At 42.8% G+C, this 21,409-nt stretch overlaps 2 protein-coding genes across 5 annotated transcripts in view; one reads left to right on the top strand and one right to left on the bottom strand.

Moving 5' to 3' along the window:
* Positions 1–856: 856 nt before the first annotated feature.
* The window catches only part of CDC20B (cell division cycle 20B), a 58,253-nt gene continuing 37,700 nt past the window's right edge, over positions 857–21,409 (top strand). Inside the window, exons 1-2 of the mRNA XM_065406567.1 lie at positions 857–916; positions 1,283–1,354. Of these exons, the coding sequence (XP_065262639.1) occupies positions 908–916; positions 1,283–1,354 (81 nt within the window). The 5' untranslated portion in view covers positions 857–907. The remainder of the gene's footprint in view (positions 917–1,282; positions 1,355–21,409) is intronic.
* On the bottom strand, positions 10,993–16,659 carry GPX8 (glutathione peroxidase 8 (putative)). 4 transcript variants are annotated; one of them, XM_065406568.1, is made up of 3 exons: positions 16,456–16,659; positions 15,544–15,805; positions 10,993–11,156 (listed from the first exon to the last, which is right to left on the bottom strand). In XM_065406568.1, the coding sequence occupies exons 1-3, from the start codon at positions 16,657–16,659 to the stop codon at positions 10,993–10,995; spliced, it is 630 nt and encodes a 209-aa protein (XP_065262640.1). The 4 variants fall into 4 exon arrangements, with proteins under 4 accessions (XP_065262640.1, XP_065262641.1, XP_065262642.1 ...); XM_065406569.1 differs by having other exon boundaries at positions 16,609–16,659; XM_065406570.1 differs by having other exon boundaries at positions 15,544–15,681; positions 16,611–16,659.

Raw genomic sequence — 21,409 nt, 5'->3', positions numbered from 1 at the left:
AGATTCAGCTTCCTAGCGCCTGCAGCCGGGATCGCTGCTGCTGCCGAGCGATCCTCAGCCCCGCAACTCTGCGATTCAGCTCCAGCTAACGCGCCCCCGGCTGCGGTGGGGCGGCAAGCAGGCTGGGATGGGGGCAGGGCAGCTCCGCCAAGCCCGTTGGAGGGCCTGGCGAGCCAAGCCCCGCTTCTTTGCCCGCCATCAGTGGCAGCAGAGGGACCCCCGCGAGCCTTGGCGCTGCTGCCAGCAGCTCCGCCCCGCTGCAGACAATGCGGAGGCTCGAGCCGCCCAGCCACCGCGGGCCCGGGAGCAGGAGCCTCCAGGGAGGGAGCGGGCAGGCCCCGCCGCTTGCCCGCGTTCCGCGCCCCAGCGTTCCAAAGAAGGGAATCCCCTCCAGTCACAGAGCCGGGCGGCCAATCAGCTGCCAGAGCAGGGGATTCCCGCTTTGCCTGCCGCGCGTGCGGTCTGTTTAAATGGCACGCCGGTCCCTCTGGGAGATCTCATCAGGGACAGGCAGGGTGAGAGCGGGGAGGAGGGGAGCGTAGCGGGGAGGAGCTGGGGAGACAAGGGGTGGACAGGGGATAAGGGGGCTCCTAGAGGGCAGAGTGTAGGGCAGGCAGAAGGCGCAGGAGAGCTAAGAGGTTCATAGGGAGTATAAATAAGAAGGGTGGCTGTTAGGGGCATCTAGCCCATCACTGTCTCCTTGAAGAGAGGCAAAAAGACAGATTGGCTCAGGACACTGGTGTCTCAAAAGTGAGTGGTGTTCATTTGCATGGGTGCACATAAGTTAATATAGCTACATTATAAATAAGTACTTTTTAAGGTAGATAATCGTGGCAGGAGCTTATCTTCAGAGATGGAGTGGAAATTAGAAAGATCTGCTTCTAGGAAGGTCAAGACAGATGAAGACATGTTGTGGGTAAATGTCATTCATTTTTCTTTTTATTCTAACTCACCAGTGCTTTGCTGGAGTAGAGTAAAGTGATTTATCTTCTCACAGTTACACAGTACAATAATTGTGGAACAAGTCATAAAGATCATACATTTTCCTAACTCAGGCAGAACTCATGAAGTCAGCTGAGAGTTTTAGCTTAGCAAGAGTGTGGAAAAGGGCCCTCAGACTTCAATAATTTTGCTACAAGAGGGGGAAGGACTGCAGGATTTGATCTTCCACAAACATCTGGTTTCATGTGACCAGTGATTTAGACTGGGGATAAAAGTTGTTGTTGCTCAGATGATACCTGAACATTTAATTGCATTGTTTGTACTTCTGTATTTTTTTAAGGAGAAAGTAATGAAAACACTTGGGAAAGACCTTAAGCAGATGAGAAAACAAAGTTTACAGAAGTTCACTAAGGTAAGTACATATACAAAAATCTGCTTTGTATATTTTTTTAGGGGCAGGGAGGAAGGGACAGAAAAAGTAGAAAATCTATATAATTTTGAACACAAAAATTAAGTTTTAAGAGATTTTCCACCCTGTGTTATTAGAGTCACTACAAATGAAGCTCATTTAAATGCATAATGGGAAACCATAGAAAAATGTACATAAACTACGCTAGTGGCAAAGTGGCAGTGATATAATGAAAACTTCAGAAGTAGATACTGGGATTCTTTCTTCATAGGGTTATGGGGACTGATTACTGAATACAAGCTACTTGATCTGTTTGAAGTGGGTGCAGGCATGTGGGGAGATGCCTGTCCATGCAGCATCACAAGCCAGCTGGCACATACTTGTGTGGTTGCATGGTAAGGAATAGAAGAAACAATGAAGAGTGAAAACATAGTGGATAGATGTAAACTTATAGTTTTCTTTATGTGTTAATCACCAACAGTGTGCTTGGCAATGTACAGGATGCAAAATACAGACAGCCCTTACCTCCAAAGCTTACAATGTAAATCTGGTGAGTCACTTTAGTAGAATCCTAAGTGAGATTCAGTTAGGGATGGAGGTAATGTAAAGGGAGACTCCTAGACTGGAAATTTTAGAGCAGAAGATAAGCAGGGTGCATTAAAGACAGAATATAGTACAGAAGTGTAGTCACTGACATGCAAGTATATTACTTTACTGTTAACATTCATACAAGCAATACTGTTGGGAAGGTACAATGCTAGACTAAACATGTTGAACAATAGCTAAGCTATAGAAAGCTGTCTTTGGGACACAGCAAATGGCCAAGAAGTACTGATGGAGCACAAGGATGTGACAGTTTGGCAGTGCATTGCTAGCTGGCTGTTGAGAACTTGATATATGAACAGTTGCTAGCTGCACTCCACATTGTTGCATTCAAAAGCATCCTGGAAGTCATGGAAATGGCAACCTCTTGTGGACTGTGATGGGAATCAGATCCATATTAACCAACTCATTCATTTGGCTGCTGCCTAGCCGTGGCAATTGGACAAGTAATTGTTTATATATGTGGTTTTGTTTTTTTGATAATTCAGGAGCATTGCAAGATAGAATTCCTTTTGAGTGGTATAAGAGCCCAGTTTTGAAAAGCAAAGAGAGAGGACCACAATCTGTCCTTATTTATATCCAAGCAACGTCTTTGGTTCTGCCTTTAGTAACATCCATACAGCTCACTACCCATACGAGTCCTAAGATCCAAACTTATAATTATTAAACACTGTGAAGGTGATTTTTTTACCAGCAACATCAATTTTGCTCATTATGGGCCTGATACAAATGCCCATTGAAGTCAATGGGACTACTCACATGCTTTAAGTTAGCTACATGCTTAACTGCCTTGCTGAATCAGGGCATGAGCTAGAATGGCTACCAAAAAATGGCAGAATTTGGCTTGATTCTGATTTAAGTTACACCAGTGTTAATCCAGGGTAATTCCAGTTAAATCCAGTAAAACTGGTGTGAATGAAAAGCGAATCTAACACTTTCTGAAGTTTTGGTTGACAATTTAGGGCCTGATTCAGATCTCACTTTACACTGCTTTACACTATTGTAACTCCACTTACTTCCTTGGAATTAGTCTGTATTTCCAGTAGTGTAACTAAGATCAGAATCATGCCCTTGATATTTATTGCATCTAAGTATTTACATTTTGTGTTGAAATACATATTGAGTTAATTTTGAAAGAGGTTAGCAACATTGACATTAGATGGAAAATGGAATGATTGCTCAAATGGATCTTTATCTTTTCCATCACTCCACTTTGCAAAGTTCCTGTTACGAATAAAATTCAGTCACACCGTCTTTAGAAAGGAAATATGTTGCCTTACTTAGGCTCCTTGTGTCTGGTAGGCAGTGTACTGTTTAGCTGGCTGCTTTGTGTGAATCTAGCAGTCTCTACTACACTGTCACCTGCTGCAGGGCCAGCTCCCTGTTATTTTAATGAGATGAACTAGGAAGGCATCAGGACACCAACTTGTGAGAACATTGGTGGTAACTGTATGTGTGTGCTAGGAAGGCAGTGTATTGTTAGCTGGTTGAAAATCTGACACCAGCTAACCTACATCTGCTATCTTATTGCACATACTATGATCATCCAACTGCAGCAAAACTTATTTTACATGGTGCATCTTGTAGGCCCTTTTTATTTTCTGCTGTAAAGGGTATAATCAAACAATAGTGAAACCTAATATTTACTGTTATCGCTGTTTCACACACTCCTGTTATCCAAAGTACAGAGAGAAAACTTTTGTTTAGCTCTTATAATGTTTTTTAATTTTGATCAGCACTTAGAGACCAATATGATAGGAGGCCTTATAAATACTTAAGTCAGATAGACAGATAATAGAATTCAAACCATATCAAACAATCACAAATTAACTGACAGCTTTTTTTTTTTAGCAGGACAAGCAATGACTTTCCTAAATTCTTTTCTTTGAAATTTTCTTGCTGTTTTATATAGAATGTGTCAATCCATTAATAAAACAACATTAGGCAAAATTTACATTTTTTTCAATGAGCAATTAAAAGCTGATAGAGTTTAAAAACTGACAACCCCAAAGGTGTTCAATCAAATGTCCTACCAAATACCCAAAATTATATTTTAGTGTCATCATGACATTTCCACTATTGTACTGGTGGGGGGAAAGGGGGCGGGCAGGGGACGATGACAGTGTCTTGAAAATGATTGCCGTCTTCTCCAAGTGCCTTCAGATTTGTCAACAGCTTTGTGGTTCTGAAGTACTAAAAATGTATGTGGTGTTTCTAGGTGTTCTCACCAGTTCCACAGAGAGAAGAACTCTAATCTGAATGTTATGATCCTGCATAATGAAGACCAAAGAGATTGACTTTTTTCATGTTGTTAACAAATATATATAACATGCTGGCTACAATCACCGCATTAGTGCTTTGCAAGAAGTATCAGCCTCATACTGAATATTGTTTAATTGTTTTCCCTATCCATATGTTAACACCCTTGATGGGTACAATTCCATTAGGTTCTGAAAACCACTCAATTCCCACTGACTATAATGGTAGAAGGTGCTTAGAACTTTGTGGGACTGGTCCCTTTATCCTTGTGTATCATTTCTCTGTTCTCAGTGATTTTTGCAACATCTCCTAATGTAGCATTACTTATCAATATTATTAATGTGCTGTTAACTCCTCTTCAGGATCATTAATTCAGATGTTCAGGAAAACTGGGGTTATTGTCTTCTGCAGCACACTTATTGGATGCTCCCTCAGATCAATGCACAATCATTTATCATTCACATTGCTAGGCAAGCTGTCAGTTTTCAGTTCAAGGGAAATGGTTCATAGCCAGCTAATTTAAATTAATTTTAAAAGAAATAAAGTTTGTTTCTTGATAGGAGTATTTCAATATTAGCTTAAGGCATCTATCACCCTGGTGTCCAAGTGCTGGTATTCATTTGATGAAATCCATGCCTTGTATTTGTATCTAAGCAGTTCTTATTTGCAAAAAACAGACTCTTTCATTATATGAACTCCCAGATAAGTCAAGTAACACATATAGCCCATCTTTCTTGCAGACTCTCCAAGTGAAGACCTCCCAGTGAAACAGCATGTGTGTATATGTGGAGAGCTTGCAGCATTAAGGCCCATAATAGAACTAGTTTTGTGTATGTGCTGATTAGGCAGTGTATTGTTAGTTAGCTGTTGTTCACATACCAGCAACTAAATACACTTCCACATTAGCACACGACCTTGCATCAATGTTTAGACAAGCGGATTACAACTGGTTATTATAAGCCTCTCTCTGTAAAGATAGTGGGCCAGATCTTCAGCAGATGTAAATGTGTGTTGGCATAGCTCCATTGACTTCAGTGGCAGCTAAGCCAAATTATACCAGCAGAGTATCTGGCCTGTAGATATTGTGGTTTGTTTGACATTAGGAGTTAATATGTTTGGGTCTGATCCTACAAAATTTTACTTATATGAACAATCACAATCCCTTTGATTTCAAAGGGACTACTTGCACATGTGAGTATTGCTTTTAGGTTTGGGTCCCATATGAAAATGTGCATTTCTTACAATATTACGTAATGTAACTTTATAAGCTTGAAACATTCAGAGAGGATATCAAAAGATTCCTAAGGGAACCAGAGACACAGTTCTGGAATTGTTTGGTTTTGCTTGACACTACTTCTGTTGGTCCTTTTGGGGTCAGAATATCCAACAGAGAGGAGGTGAGATACTCCAGCTCAAGTCAGGTTGGTTGAAATGTGTTTGGAAAATTTGTATTCCTGGTAGCTCTTTACGAAGGAAAGGAGTCCCAGGTTAAACCATTATGGGGAGAAGTGAAGCTCTGTGGAAATGGGTAATCATTTGATTTCCAAGATATACCCAGACATCAGCGCTTAATTTCTGCCAGGGCTTGCCAGGGCTGAGCCCCGGCACTTCTAGGCTTGGCAGTTCATAGCCCTAGTACCTCTGGGCTTGCTGCATCAGTTATGAAAATAAAAAAATTGCTTGAGCCCCGACACCTAATTGCTTGAGCCTCGGCACCTCTTTCATTACCAAAAACACTTAAAGGACTCAAGACACAAGTTTTGCTTCAGGTTTCCCGTTGGAGAGCTCCTTGCTCTCCCCTGGGTCTCTTCCTCAACCAACTCAGCAAAAAGACCTCTGGCCCTCAGGAAGAAACCATCAGTCCACACTCTTCCCCAGTCACCCTCAGACACTGCTGAGTTTTCTCCCTTTTAAGTCCCACAGCCTGCCCAGGTGTGGTAGGGTGGTACTAATTGAATAGGGCTGCCAGGCCCCATGCCTCCTGAGCCAGAAAGGAGCAGGCTGCCCTGTCACAATGTCCCTTACTGTCACTACCAGCCTGGATGGAACGACTAGTCAGACTAATGACTCTGAGGTGAATGCCCCATTTGCCTATCCTTCCCAACTCCCAGCACCTTTGTGTAGATTACAAAGGATATGCGGCACAGTTTGCCTCTTACATAATCTCTATGAGATTAGTATCCATCCGCATAGCTGTGTGAATAAGTGATTTTTCATTTTGGTGACTAACCCAAAAAATCAGATTTTTTTAAAATTCCGGGTTGACCCCCCACCCCAATTTTTTTTTACTTTATTTCATTTTTGGGTTTTTTAACCTTTAAAAAAATAAATTTGAAGTAAAATTTGAAACAAAAAGTCATTTCAAATAAAAGAATTGAAACGCTTTGATTTTTTTCATTTTTTTGTGTGTGGAGGGGAGTTCTTGACTGAAACAATTTGACACAAATGTTTTGGTCAACCCGATTATGCATTTTCTGGTGAAAAACAGTTTTGTCTGGAAAATTTCGCCCAGCTCTATCCATCAGTATATGTAGTGCACACTTGAACATTTGTAAACCTACATCAAAGTGTACACAAATCCAGAATGGCATACATAAATGGAGACTGGGAAGTGAAAATCAGTCCCACAACATAGGAACATAGAAACTGTCATATTGAATCAGACATGAGGTCCATCTAGTTTAGTCTCCTGTCTCTGACAGTGGTTAGTACCACTGATACATTAGAGGAAGGTACAAGAACTCCACAGTAGACAAGTATGGCCCCCACAGAGGTCTCCCCCCTTATGTCTAAGTGTTAGAGGTTGGTTTATACTCTAAAGCATGAGGTTTAATATCCTTTCCAAAATTATTGTTGTCATAGATTATGACAACTCTGGATATTCTTGATATCCATATAACTATCCTATACCTTTTAAAATCTTAAATTCTTGGCCTCGGTGTCTTCCTATGGTAAGAAGCCGCACAGTTTAATCATACGTTATGTGAAAAAGTATTTCCTTTTATTCATTTTGAATTTCTGGCCTTTTAATTTAAATGAACATCCCTTTGTTCTTGTGTTATGAGAAGAGAGACAGAATTCCCGATCTACCTTCTCTGTATTATTCATTATTTTATATAATTTTATTAGTCATCTCATTTCTATGGGAAGCAATCTCAATTTTTTCAATCTTTCTTCATATGAGAGCTCTTCCAGGCACTTGCTCATTCTTGTCACTCTTCTCTGCATCCCCCCATTACTAGACTGGACATTCAGAGCTAAGGTTCCATTTAAGAAATACTCCCAAACAGGTGAAGGTTTGGAAAAGCATAATTAATGTCTCCTTCCCTTCCCTGCTCATCCACATACTGTCAGGTCATGCTGCAGGCATTTCTGTCTGCTCCCCTCCCTAGCAGAGAGAATCTGCTGGCTGACACTAATTGTGTGACTATGTGGCCTACTTTGTTTGCATGAAATAAACAGACACAAAAATATAATGGTTCTACAATATAATATATTTTTGATAGTTCCCTGAGAATGGCAATGAGATTAAAAAAACAGTTTGATTCAACTACAAAATTATATTAAAATAATCCTACGGCTTTCACTTAGACCCAGGAAAATTATGGAAATTCACAGTTAAGGGTTAAAGTCCCAATCCTGATTCCACTGAAGTCAATAATATAACTCCCATTGACTTCAGTGGGAACAGAATCACACCTTCTTTTCCAATCTCAACTGCACCCAATTGGACTGCACTCTGGTGCCTACATTCATAGAATCATAGGACTGAAAGGGATCTCGAGAGATCATCTACTCCAGTCCCCTGCACTCATAGCAGGACTAAGTATTATCTAGACCATCCCTGATGGCTGTTTGTCTAGCCTGCTCTTAAAATCTCAAATGATGGAAATTCCACAACCTCCCTAGGCAATTTATTCCAGTGCTTAACCACTCTGACATTTAGGAAGTTTTTCCTACTGTCCAACCTAAACTGCACTTGCTGCAATTTAAGCCCACTGCTTCATGTCCTATCCTCAGAGGTTAAGATGAACAATTTTTCTCCCTCCTCCTTGTAACAACCTTTTATGTACTTGAAAAGTGTTATTGTGTCCCCTCTCAGTCTTCTCTTCTCCAGACTAAACAAACCCAATTTTTTTAATCTTCCCTCAGTCAGAGGTCGTGTTTTCTAGATCTTTAATCATTTTTGTTGCTCTTCTCTGGACTTTCTCCAATTTGTCCACATCTTTCCTGAAATGTAGCATCCAGAACTAGATACAATACTCCAGTTGAGGCCTAATCAGCATAGAGTAGAATGGAAGAATTACTTCTCTTGTCTTGTTTACAACACCCCTGCTAATACATCCCACAATGTTGTTTGCTTTTTTTGCAATAGTGTTACACTGGTCATTCATATTTAGTTTGTGATCCACTATGCCCCCCAGATCCCTTTTCTCAGTACTCCTTCCGAGGCAGTCATTTCACATTTTGTATGTGTCCAACTGATTGTTCCTTCCTAGGTGGAGTACTTCGTATTTGTCCTTATTGAATTTCATCCTATTTACTGCAGACCATTTCTCCAGTTTGTCCAGATCATTTTGAAGTTTAATCCTACCCTCCAAAGCACTTGGCAACCCCTGAAAACTTTATAAGTGTACTCTCTGTGCCATTATCTAAATCATTGATGAAGATATTGAACAGAATTGGACCCAGAACTGAAACCTGTGAGACCCCACTCAATATGCTTTTCCAGCTTGACTGTGAACCACTGATAACTACTTTCTGGGAATGGTTTTCCAACCAGTTATGCACCCACCTTATAGTAGCTCTATCTAGGTTGTATTTCCCTAGTTTGTTTATGAGACGGTCATGCGAGACAGTATCAAAAGCCTTACTAAAGTCAAGAGATACCACATCTACCGCTTCTCCCCATCCACAAGGCTGTTACCTTGTCAGCCCTATTAGGTTGGTTTGACATGATTTGTTCTTGACAAATCCATGCTGACTTTCACCTAAGCTGCCTTCCAAATTCTCAATCAGTTCTTCCCTATTTGTCCAAATCAAATCTAGAATAGCCTCTCCCCCAGTAGCTTTCTTCATCTTCTGAAATAAAAAAATTGTCTCCAGTATATTCTAAGAACTTGTTGGATAATCTATGCCCGCTGTATTATTTTCCCAGGTGAGAAGATTGTGAGTTCCAACCTTACAGCAGAAATTGAGCTCACGCCCCAGGCAGACACTAGTATAGGGGTGTCTTGTATTCCTGCAGCTGCTGTTGTCCCGATGAAACCTTAGGCAGCCATCTTTACTGCTCGTCTCTAGTGGATGATGTAGACCCCCAAGTATTTTTGAAAGGCTTTTGGATATCTCCAGTACCGTGGACAACATCCTTCTTCTCAATGAAACAAAATGGTTTTAATATCTGAAGCTGTGTGTAGCTGCACATGAATGACTGCTGTTTACTTGTACCTACATTACATTATTTGTACTAACAGTACAAGGGCCAAATTCCTCCCTCTTGGACCAGCCTGGCCCCATGTGCATCGGGGGATTCATTCCTAGTGTTTCCAGTGCTGCTCTCCCTCCAGGTTTCTGGCATCGAGAACAGCTTCACCTTCCACTTTGGCAGTTTTGGCTATGCCCCTTCCCTCCCTAGCAATGCCTTCCTTTGGCCTGGGGGCTCCCCAATGAAGCCAGAGCCTCCAACCAGATTCAGCTTCAAGATCCTCACAGTTTCTCCCCTTCCCCATCGCAAATGGTGAGAAAGTGTGAATACTTTACTAACTTTGGTTTGAGAATGCCACACATAACCAGCCATCTTTATTCATCATTACACTTTAGCTCTTCCAGACGTGATATTTACTATAGCGTATCTGCTCTTAGAATTATTCTAGTAATTTATCCTTTGTCTCAGACTGTAAAATACAGCCACAATGCCTGATGAATCCCAACTTGTCTGCTGCTTGATTCACAAAGTTTAGCAATCTAAGTTTGCCTAGCTCCAAATAAAATAGGGGCTGATCTTATAATTGCTTTAGTGTTAGATTCTCCAGAATGCTCTCAGTGTGTATGACTGCACAGTGTCACAGAACATTTTGTGAAATATATCAAAATACACACAATGTAGGCTAGGAACCATTTTGTGATTTTCCTCTTTTTTAATAAACAATCTTCATAGAACTATCTATTTACAATTTTTTTTAAACTTAGTTTGTAATTTTCACAATTCATCAACCTTCCTCTGTTAATGTAGCAAAGCTGGTATTTTTCAGTGGCATTCAGTTTTAACTACTCTGGTGTGATGCTTCTGGATTGATACAATGGCCCTAAAGTAATTCAGTCACAGGAGTTTCATGTTTGGCAATCAAATATAAAAAAAACCCTAACACTTGTTACAAGTAGCTGGGAAACAAAGCTCTTGGCTTGATAAATTAGTCAACTTCATATTCATACAAATCCTCTGTCTTCTTTTTTAAGCATTTTCATGTTGGTGACATTATTAACCATTGGCAGCAGTGTGAATTTACAGGGAACATTAGCAACTTTATGCCAAACTAAGGGTCTGATCCTGCAAAGTGCTGAGTGCCTTGCAACTCTCATTGACTTTATTGGCGCTCAGCATGTCGCAGGATTGGGCCCTATATTAGCGCTTAAATCATTTGTAATTATTCTCAGTACTGCCATTAAAACCAAAGAGAAATTAAAACACTTGATGGCCTAGCTTCTAGCATCATTTAACAGGAATGTATTAAGATTGTCTATACATGCGGTAAAATGGATTCACAGACTGAATGGCCTTTTCAGAGATCTTCTTTCTTTTTCATGATGATCTGCCTGATCAGAGATGCTACTTCTGGCCTGATGTTTTCTATGGGCTCTTCAGGTCTCCAAAATTTCACAACTTTACCTTCTGGGTTGACAAGATACTTCCAGAAATTCCACCTAGGCTCTTTCTTTGAAGAATCTGCAGAAAAGGCATCAGATACTTTTAATGGCCTAAAATACTGCTATCCTTGCAATTGCTTAGCCACAGAACAGCTATTCTTTAACAGTCTTTTGAAAAAAGGAAACTCCCATTCTGTGTTAAGTCTCTTGATCTGGACGTTTGGATGGTTCTATTGATCTAGGAGGGTGAAATGAAAGAATTTTCCCCTTCTCTTTGAAGCAGTGTAAGAGCCAAATACTCTCTTCTGCTTCCTGGGGAGCATGACATGGGAGAGTGCTGCCACCTATGTGGTTAAACCTCTTCTCCCTGCCCTACAGATGTCCCTCAGTAAGGGCTCCATAGTATTTCTAGCTCTATGGGCTGGCAGGGGGCAGGTGGATACAGGAGATGGGGATGTTGGGGGTGATGGCTGGGTCAATTTCTGCTTGATTCTACCCCTCAGTCTCATGGGGCAAAGCCTCAGATGTTACTCTGTCCTATGGAATTTCTGGGAGTGGGGGTTTCTGGGGATGACAGGCTGCTAAGAAACACCTGGCAGCATGGCTCCCAAAGGCAGCAGCAGTAGAGTCCCTTGCCTTTGCCATGTCCCTGGAGACCCTCACAGATCCTGCAGGTTTAGTTGGTGGAGCCCCTGGCCCTTTCTTGGGGGAACTCATAGTCTTATGGAAGAATTTAAAGAAAATTGTGAGTTCAGAATTGTCACTTCTATAGGGGAATAAGCCATGTAGTGGAGAATAGGGTCCTAAATTAATGCATTAAAAGTAGCTTGGCAGAATTTGATGGTATTTTTTATCATTTTGATGGATAATATCAATGTTTATTTTTAAGTAATTTTAATTTTTTTTTCAATTTAAATTTTCACAGTTGCACAAAACTATGGGTTTTAGGTATTTTTTTCTGATTTTTAGCAATTTACATTTTCACAGTTGCGGGAAATTAGGGATGTATGAGACAATGGGGGTGTCAGACAATATTTATTTAATGACAGCAGATGGTTAGATAAAAAAGTTAAAGCTTTATAACCGTTAAAACACAAACTGTCACATCGCATGTCAAAATATACAGATATACAAAGTAAATATCCGTAAGTCAACTCTAATAAGTTCTTAAGCTGCACTTTTCTTACTTTACTTATCTGTAAATTTCAATGATCATCAGTTGAAATATTTTTCGTCATTTGTGTGTATACTGTGAAGTCGATGTTTACTGACATTTACAGATACAAATCTAGTCCTTTCAAACCTAATTAAAAGCCATTGTCCCAAGCCAGCCACTGAACCATATTCATAACTTCCACAGCCTCAATAGGAATTTTCCATGCCAAGGGATGGTGGGATATGTTCCATGTCATGTTGACCCTTTTCTGTTTAATAATTGTATCTTGATTTAATTGCTATATCTAGGATCAAGCTGAATTGCACACAGTGCAAGTCAGAAGAGGAAGTCTTGGGGTGGTATAACCTCACCGTTGCTCTCCCCTTGATTCTGGGTTAGAATGCAGAGCTAGACTCCCAGTGTAAGTTAGAGCAGCTTGATGACTGCTCTAATTTATAGCAGCTGCAATAGCTCCCATGGTCCAAAACTACTGCTGGGGATCAATGCAGAGCTGCCCAGACGATTCAGGGGGCCTGGGGCAAATCAATTTCAGGGGCCCCTTCCATAAAAAAAAGTTGCAATACTATAGAATACTATATTCTCATGGGGGACCCTGCAGGGCCCGGGGCCTGGGGCAAATTGCCCCATTTGCCCCCCCCCTCTGGGCGACCCTGGATCAATGAGATTTAGCAGTGTCCTGAGCATTGGCCAAGCCCCCCTTTTGCTGTTACATTGGGATGAAGGAGTGAAATGGCAGTGCTTAATTTGTGCCAGGGCTTGTCAGGGCAGAGCCCCGGCAACTTTAGGCTTGGCAGTTCATAGCCCTGATACCTCTGGGCTTGCTGAATCAGTTATGAAAGTACAAAAATTGCTTCAGCCCTGGCACCTATGGCAGTTCATAGCCCCGGTACCTCTGGGCTTGCTGAATCAGTTATGAAAGTACAAAAATTGCTTCAGCCCTGGCACCTAATTGCTTGAGCCCCAGCTCCTGTTTTATTACAAATTAAGCACTTCATAAGAGTCTCTGCACCCATAGGCACCAACTTTTCCCGGCGCCGGTGGGTGCTCGTACCCCCCGACCCCGGCCCTGCCCCGTCCCATTCCAACCCCTTCCCCAAAGTCCCCGCCCCAACTCCACCTCCTCCCTGCCCCTATTGGATGCCTTCCCCAAATCCCGCCCCGGCCCCGCCTCTTCCCCGAGCACGGTGCGTTCCCCCTCTTCCCCCCTCCCTCCTAGCGCTTCCCGCCGTGAAACAGCTGTTTCGCGGCAGGAAGCGCTGGGAACCAGGGGGAAAAAGTGGCGGAGGAGGTGGAGGTGAGCTGGGGCGGGGAGCTGCCGGTGGGTGCAGAGCACCCACCAATTTTTCCCCGTGGGTGCTCCAGCCCCGGAGCACCCACGGAGTCGGCGCCTATGTCTGCACCATCTCTATGCCGCTGGAGGATCCTCCTTGCACTAGGACGATTGCTCTGGGGCTGGATATGCTAGTCGTATGGTCAGAATCAGCTGGTGGTATAGTGCAAAACTGTCCCAATGTGGCTGAGAATTTGACCTAGAAAATATTAAATGTATAAGAGAGTGAAAATATCATCCCCTTTGGGCAGAAGCTGCACAGTAAATTCCTTTGAGGCAGGGGGCTGCAGGAAGGGAAAGGATGACTTTCATAAAATACTTTCAAAATATACAAATAGCAAATAAAGTGATTTTTTGTCTGTCAAACAAGCTACACCTGTATCCCGATATAATGTGACCCGATATAACATGAATTCAGATATAACACGGTAAAGCAGTGCTCCGGGGGGGGGGAGGGGGCTGCGCACTCCAGTGGATCACAGCAAGTTCGATATAACGCGGTTTCACCTATAACGCGGTAAGATTTTTTGGCTCCCAAGGACAGCGTTATATCGGGGTAGAGGTGTATCATGCATTTTAGAACCAAAAGAGTGAATGTGGTATCTCTCTCCATCCATGGGTATGGATATGTTTTTATTTAATATAGCGAATGGGGCATAGTTCGCACTAATTACACCGTCTGTAATGTAACTGAAGTCAAACGCTCCCCTTGTCTTCATGATCATAATGCACGAGCATATCTGAGGGGATATTAGGATTGAAGGAGTATAAATTAGTGCAGAATTTGATCCATTGTTTTTAGTTAGGTGAAAAGAAAATATGTTTGAAATTCAGACTGGTGAAAAGATTTACAAAATCTGCAGTATCTTGTTGTTTTGCTAGTGATATGGCAAGTGATTTTTGACCCTTATCTTCTTTAAAAGTACATAGCTGGCCCCCATCACCAAAGCAGCTGAGCACTGCATGCTCATGGCACCCTGTGAGGCTGGGAAGCATCACTATCTCTGTTTCCCAGATGTGGAACTGAGGGTAAGTGACTCACTCAAAGTCACAGAGGAAAGCTGTGGCAGAGCATAGAATTGAACGTTATCTCTCCCAAGTTACGGGCTAGTTCCCTAACAACTGGACCATCATTCCTCTATTATACAGAAATTCAATGGGAACCAAAGACCTGATCCAAAGCACATTGAAGTCAGTGGGAGTCTTTCAATTGGCTTCATTGAGCTTTGATTTAAGCCCTAAGTAAATACAGCCTCATTCTGACTTGTGAGACTACAGGGCCCATCCCTACAAACCCCTACTCATTTGAGTAAGTTCCAGTGGCTTCTCATGTGAATGAGGCATAGTTGTGTGAGTAGGTTTTGCAGATTGGATCCCAAAATTTACAAAATGAGTTAATGTAAACCAGTGATTATTTCCCACTGTTCATGCATAACTTGCATCTAAGTCAATAAGATATACATGTCTGGTAAGAGGGAAATTTGCTGATCTACACGTTTGTATTAACTGTTGAAATATTAAGAATATAAGACAATAATGGTGATACTTTTGTATTAAATTCTCTCAGAATGGTTAATATAGTTATTTGAACAACTTTTCAAATAAAATATTTTTGTAATGATAATAAAAAATAGACAACAGGTAAATCAGGCAATTACATGTTTGCTTTAAAAATAGTATTGTAAAGAGCAGGTAACATTTTGGAGAAGAGGAACCTCATCTAAATTTGAAAAGATTTGGTTTAATGTTTTAGAAACCTTTGATTAATTCCTAGCAGATGGAAACTGAGATGTCTCTGTCCCTGTTCCTTCTCCTCCCTCCCCCGCCATTCCTTTACCTTTCTGTTCTTCTGCCATTTTTTCTGTTCTCCCCTTATGTTTTGGGGAAAAAATCAATACAATATAAATGAAAAAATATTGCAATTATATGCAGCATAATATATAATAGGCAAATATTTACCTATCAGAAATTTGAATGCAGGTTCTGTTTCAGATCCCAGAATCTTAATTTTGTGGAAAATAGGGAAAGTTGCTCCATAGTTTCCCTTGGCAAAAGATTCTATTTCCTGGCTTGAGCTAGGCTCCAATTCTCCAAATTGATTGCACGGAAAGGCCAGCACAGTGAAGTGGGATGGACCAAACTCTCTGTGTAATTCCTGCAGCGCGATGTAATTTTTGTCTGTGTGCTGGCAGTAACTGGCCACGTTTACAACCAAAGACGCCTTCAGAGAAATAGAAGGTGGAACATTTAGAAAGAAACTGCAAGTTCCTAAATTACTTCAAGTCTTAAAGATATAACTTCCAATAGCATAATCTCTCCTGTTTGAATACTATCTGTGACCATCGGAGCATAATCTCATTAGATATAGTAAGAATATCAGAAGCTGAAATCAGGTATTCTTTAAGAGACATTCTTTTAATAAAAATCATTAGACCCTTGAAAAGGATAAAATGTTTTTTAATTACAGTTTTGTTTTAAAAGCACACATGCAAAGTCAGACATTTAAGGTTTGTGCATAATAAATAGTCTCACATATATTTTAGATCAACCTCTAAAATATAATTGCAATATGCTGACATTCTTAGCTACTGTGATTAAAATATATTTGTTGCATTGTTAGAGCATTTCAGTTATAACAAATCATATTAAATGACCATTTTGCATTATTTAGTATCACTAAATTTAATATAGCCAGTTAAAATTAATCTGTACTGCTAGTTTAGCACTAAATACTGAAGGAACAGGGAATTTTAGAAAACATCTCTATCTCCCCATAATGCTACAGTGTTTTTACCATATATAAATTGAGTATATCTGTTGCCCTCTAAAGATTTAGTAACAAAGAAATAGTGCTTTGAAGATGCAACTTACTTTGCCTCTGTACTTCTCCAGAGAAACGGTCCTCCCTCTGGAATCCTTCACTTCAAAAGAATAAAAATCTTTGATTTTAGGTTTTAAGAATTTGAGCTGCAACAGACAGAGCATTGCTGTACACAAAACCATCGACAGGAAAACAACAAATACCCTTGCTTTGGGCACTGAACATTTTAAAGGATAAGTTGTGAGAGGCTCCATTTTGGAGAATTTTGAGGGAAGCCTCAGCAGGCCTGGAATGTGAGGAGGAGCTGAAATATGAAACCTGCATCTGCTCTACACAGACCATTGTAGCTGATCATTTTGTCCCAAACTTAGGAGAAATGTTTCAGGTTTGAAAGCTGCTGCTGGTTCCCCCATACATAAGCCAGTATGAAACACTAGTTTGATAATATGCATAAATGTCTCTCAGTGAGATAGAGATAAATTAAAACTCAGTGCCAATTACATTAAAAAAATAGTTCCACTTAACTGACCCACACAAATAGACTCAGAGAGCATGTTCTCTTGTAATTAACATTAATGTTACACCCATATAACACCACTGACTTCAAGGGAGGTAGGGCCTGATCCAAAGCCCATTGAAATCAATGCAAGACACTTTGGGTCTGTTGTGCAAATGCCTGTGCTCTAAGTTGTCCAAGGTAACAAAAGTTTAACTCAGTTTGTTACATAAAATTGTTCATAAAATTCAGCAAAAGTGAAAGACCAAATTAGTCCAGACAAAAATGGTCTATTTACTCCACCCCAGGACTGCGTTAAGACTGTGACTGGAAAAAAATGGAGAATAGAACTGGAGATTAATAGACCCAAATTGGTGTGTTGAAAATTAGGCCTAATTGGCAAACAAAATAATAAGGGGATTGGCTGTTCTGCCCACCACTTCCTTTTGGGGTTCTTAAAAAGAGACTTTGGGGGGAGGTGGGGAGGATCAAAATGGTAGAAAGAGGTGAACTAGAAGAAGTGAGATTTACCATCATGGCTTCCACTTTCATCTTCTGGGACCCCAGAATCTACCACAACACTGTTGGACCTTCACTATCCTGATCCTGAGAGATGTCCTGGCTAGACTGGGCCAGAAAGAGTGACCCAGATGACATCACTAGCTCTGGCTAAATTCCAGATGACACCTAGAATGTGAGACTTGGTTTCCTGCTGTCTTACCTTATTTATTCTCTTTCCTATCTCTCTTCCTTTCCTTCTGTTTTAAAATAATCTGTTTTCAACAGCCAAGACTGCATCTTTTGCAACACTGCTGTGAGACCATGACCAGCTAGGCAGCTAAAAGCAATGTATTAAACAGCTGGATGCTGGTACAAGTTTGCCAGGTTTTGGAGTGGCTGATAAGACCGTGTGCTGAGCCCATGTTTCTTTAGCAATGAGGTTTCAGGTGAAAGTCAGCACCAGAGACAGAAGCTGAATTTTCTATCTTAGGCCTGGTCTACACTACGAGTTTAGGTCGACTTTAGCCGCGTTAAATCGAATTAAGCCTGGACACGTTCATACGACAAAGCCTTTTCTTTCGACTTAAAGGGCCCTTTAAACCAGTTTCTTTACTCCACCTCCGACGAGGGGATTAGCGATAAAATCGGCCTTAGGGGGTCGGAATTGGGGTAGTGTGGACGGAATTCGACGTTATTGGCCTCCGGGAGCTATCCCACAGTGCTTCATTGTGACCGCTCTGGACAGCACTCTCAACTCAGATGCACTGGCCAGGTAGACAGGAAAAGCCCCGTGAACGTTTGAATTTCATTTCCTGTTTGCTCAGCATGGAGAGCACAGGTGACCACGCAGAGCTCATCAGCACAGGTAACCGTGATGGAGTCCCAGGATCACAAAAGAGCTCCAGCATGGACAGAACGGGAGGTACGGGATCTGCTCGCCATATGGGGAGATGAATCAGTGCTGGCCGAACTCCGAAGCAGTAAACGAAATGGCAAAATATTAGAAAAGGTCTCCAAGGCCATGAAGGAAAGAGGCCATAACAGGGACGCACAGCAGTGCCGCGTGAAAATTAAGGAGCTAAGGCAAGCCTACCACAAAGCCAGAGAAGCAAACGGAAGGTCCGGGGCTGAGCCGCAAACATGCCGCTTCTACGCGGAGCTGCATGCCATTCTAGGGGGTGCAGCCACCACTACCCCAACCGTGTGCTATGACTCCCTCACTGGAGAAACACACAGGGAAGAGGGTTCGGAAGAGGAGGATGGTGGAAATGTAGATAGCTCACAGCCGCAAGGAAGCGGAGAAACCGGTTTCCCCAACAGCCAGGATATGTTTGTCACCCTGGACCTGGAACCAGTAACCCCCAAACTCACCGAAGACCCTGAGGGCACACAGGGGACCTCTGGTGAGTGTACCTTTGTAAATATTACACATGGTTTAAAAGCAAGCGTGTTTAATGATTAATGATTAATTTGCCCTGGCAATCGCGGCCAGTACAGCTACTGGAAAAGTCTGTTAACGTGTATGGGGATGGAGCGGAAATCCTCCAGGGACATCTCCAGAAAGCTCTCCTTCATGTACTCCCAAAGCCTTTGCAAAAGGTTTCTGGGGAGGGCTGCCTTATCCCGTCCGCCATGGTAGGACACTTTACCACGCCAGGCCAGTAGCACGTAGTCTGGAATCATTGCATAACAAAGCATGGCAGCGTATGGTCCCGGTGTTTGCTGGCATGCAGACAACATCCATTCCTGATCGCTCTTTGTTATCCTCAGGAGAGTGATATAATTCACGTTCACCTGGTTGAAATGGGGCAATTTTATTAAGGGGACATTCAGAGGTGCCCGTTCCTGCTCTGCTGAACAGAAATATTCCCCGCTGTTAGCCACGCGGTGGGGGGAGGGGTGAAGTGATCATCCCAGAGAATTGGGTGTGGGGGAGGGGAATTAGTTGGGTTTGTGCTGCATGTTAACCCTGAAACCGCAGCCCCTCCTTTTACATTGCAAACCCATTTTAAATGGCCAACCCAACGGGTGCTTGGTATGGGAAATGAGAGCACTATTGTTTTAAACCATTCCCACATGTTAAGAAGGTTAAAAAAGCCAAAAGACTGTGTCTTACCATGGCTGCCTGCAAGCTGAAATCTGTGGCCTGGCACTGCGTGAGTGATCTCTCACACCAAACCGGCAGGCCCTCAATATAAGAGGAAAAATGCGACCTTGTAACGAAAGCACATGTGCTGTGTAATGTGAACAGCAAAATTTAACGTGAAAGAGTGTACCCATTGTTCTCTAAAATGTGTCTTTTTTAACCACCTCTCCCTTCTCCTCCACCAGCTGCAAATGTTTCTCCTTCACAGAGGCTAGTGAAGATTAGAAAGAGAAAGCGAAGGACACGTGATGACATGTTTACAGAACTACAGATGTCCTCCCACGCTGACAGAGCACAGCAGAATGCGTGGAGGCAGTCAATGACTGATTATAGAAAAGCCCAATATGAACGAGAGGAGAGGTGGCGTGCTGAATCGCGGGATGAACAGAGCAAGTTGCGGGCTGAAGATGATAGGTGGCGTCAGCTTGCAGACAGAAGGCAAGAGTCGATGCTCCGGCTGCTGGAGCATCAAACTGATATGCTCCAGCGTATGGTTGAGCTGCAGGAAAGGCAGCAGGAGCAGAGACCGCCGCTACAGCCCCTGTGTAACCAACAGCCCTCCTCCCCAAGTTCCATAGCCTCCTCACCCAGACGCCCAAGAACACGGTGGGGGGGCCTCCGGCCACCCAGTCACTCCACCCCAGATGATTGCCCTAGCATCAGAAGGCTGGCCTTCAATAAGAGTTAAAGTTTTAAACTGCAGTGTGTCCTTTTCCTTCCCTCCTCCCCCACCCATCCCGGGCTACCTTTGCAATTATCCCCCTAGTTGTGTGATGAATTAATAAAGAATGCATGAATGTGAAGTAACAATGACTTTATTGCCTCTGCAAGTGGTGCTCGAAGGGGGGAGGGTAGGGGAGGGTGGGGTGGTTGGTTTACAGGGAAGTAGAGTTAACCGGGTGGGGGGGGACGGGCGGAGGGTTCATCAAGGAGAAACAAACAGAAGTTTCACACCGTAGCCTGGCCAGTCACAAAACTCGTTTTCAAAGCTTCTCTGATGCGCACCACGCCATGCTGTGCTCCTCTAACCGCCCTGGTGTCTGGCTGCGCGTAATCAGCGGCCAGGCGATTTGCCTCAACCTCCCACCCCACCATAAATGTCTCCCCCTTACTCTCACAGATATTGTGGAGCGCACAGCAAGCAGCAATAACAATGGGGATATTCTTTTCGCTAAGGTCTGAGAGAGTCAGTAAGCTGCGCCAGCGCGCTTTTAAACGCCCAAATGCACATTCCACCACTATTCGGCACTTGCTCAGCCTGTAGTTGAACAGGTCCTGACTCCTGTCCAGGCTGCCTGTGTACGGCTTCATGAGCCATGGCATTAAGGGGTAGGCTGGGTCCCCAAGGATCACGATAGGCATTTCAACATCCCCAACGGTTATTTTCTGGTCCGGGAAGAAAGTCCCTTCCTCCAGCTTTCGAAACAGAGCAGAGTGCCTGAAGACGTGAGCATCATGTACCCTTCCCGGCCAGCCCACGTTGATGTTGGTGAAACGTCCCTTGTGATCCACCAGGGCTTGCAGCAGCATTGAAAAGTACCCCTTGCGGTTTATGTACTCGGTGGCTTGGTGCTCCGGTGCCAAGATAGGGATATGGGTTCCATCTATCGCCCCACCACAGTTTGGGAATCCCATTGCAGCAAAGCCATCCACTATGGCCTGCACGTTTCCCAGAGTCACTACCCTTGATATCACCAGGTCTTTCATTGCCCTGGCAACTTGGATCACAGCAGCCCCCACAGTAGATTTGCCCACTCCAAATTGATTCCCGACTGACTGGTAGCTGTCTGGCGTTGCAAGCTTCCACAGGGCTATCGCCACTCGCTTCTCAACTGTGAGGGCTGCTCTCATCCTGGTATTC

Source organism: Emys orbicularis, chromosome 6, assembly GCF_028017835.1.
Source record: "Emys orbicularis isolate rEmyOrb1 chromosome 6, rEmyOrb1.hap1, whole genome shotgun sequence".
NCBI lineage: Eukaryota > Metazoa > Chordata > Testudines > Emydidae > Emys > Emys orbicularis.
Note: the sequence above shows the minus strand (reverse complement) of the source record. Positions and strands in the feature narration are given on the sequence as shown.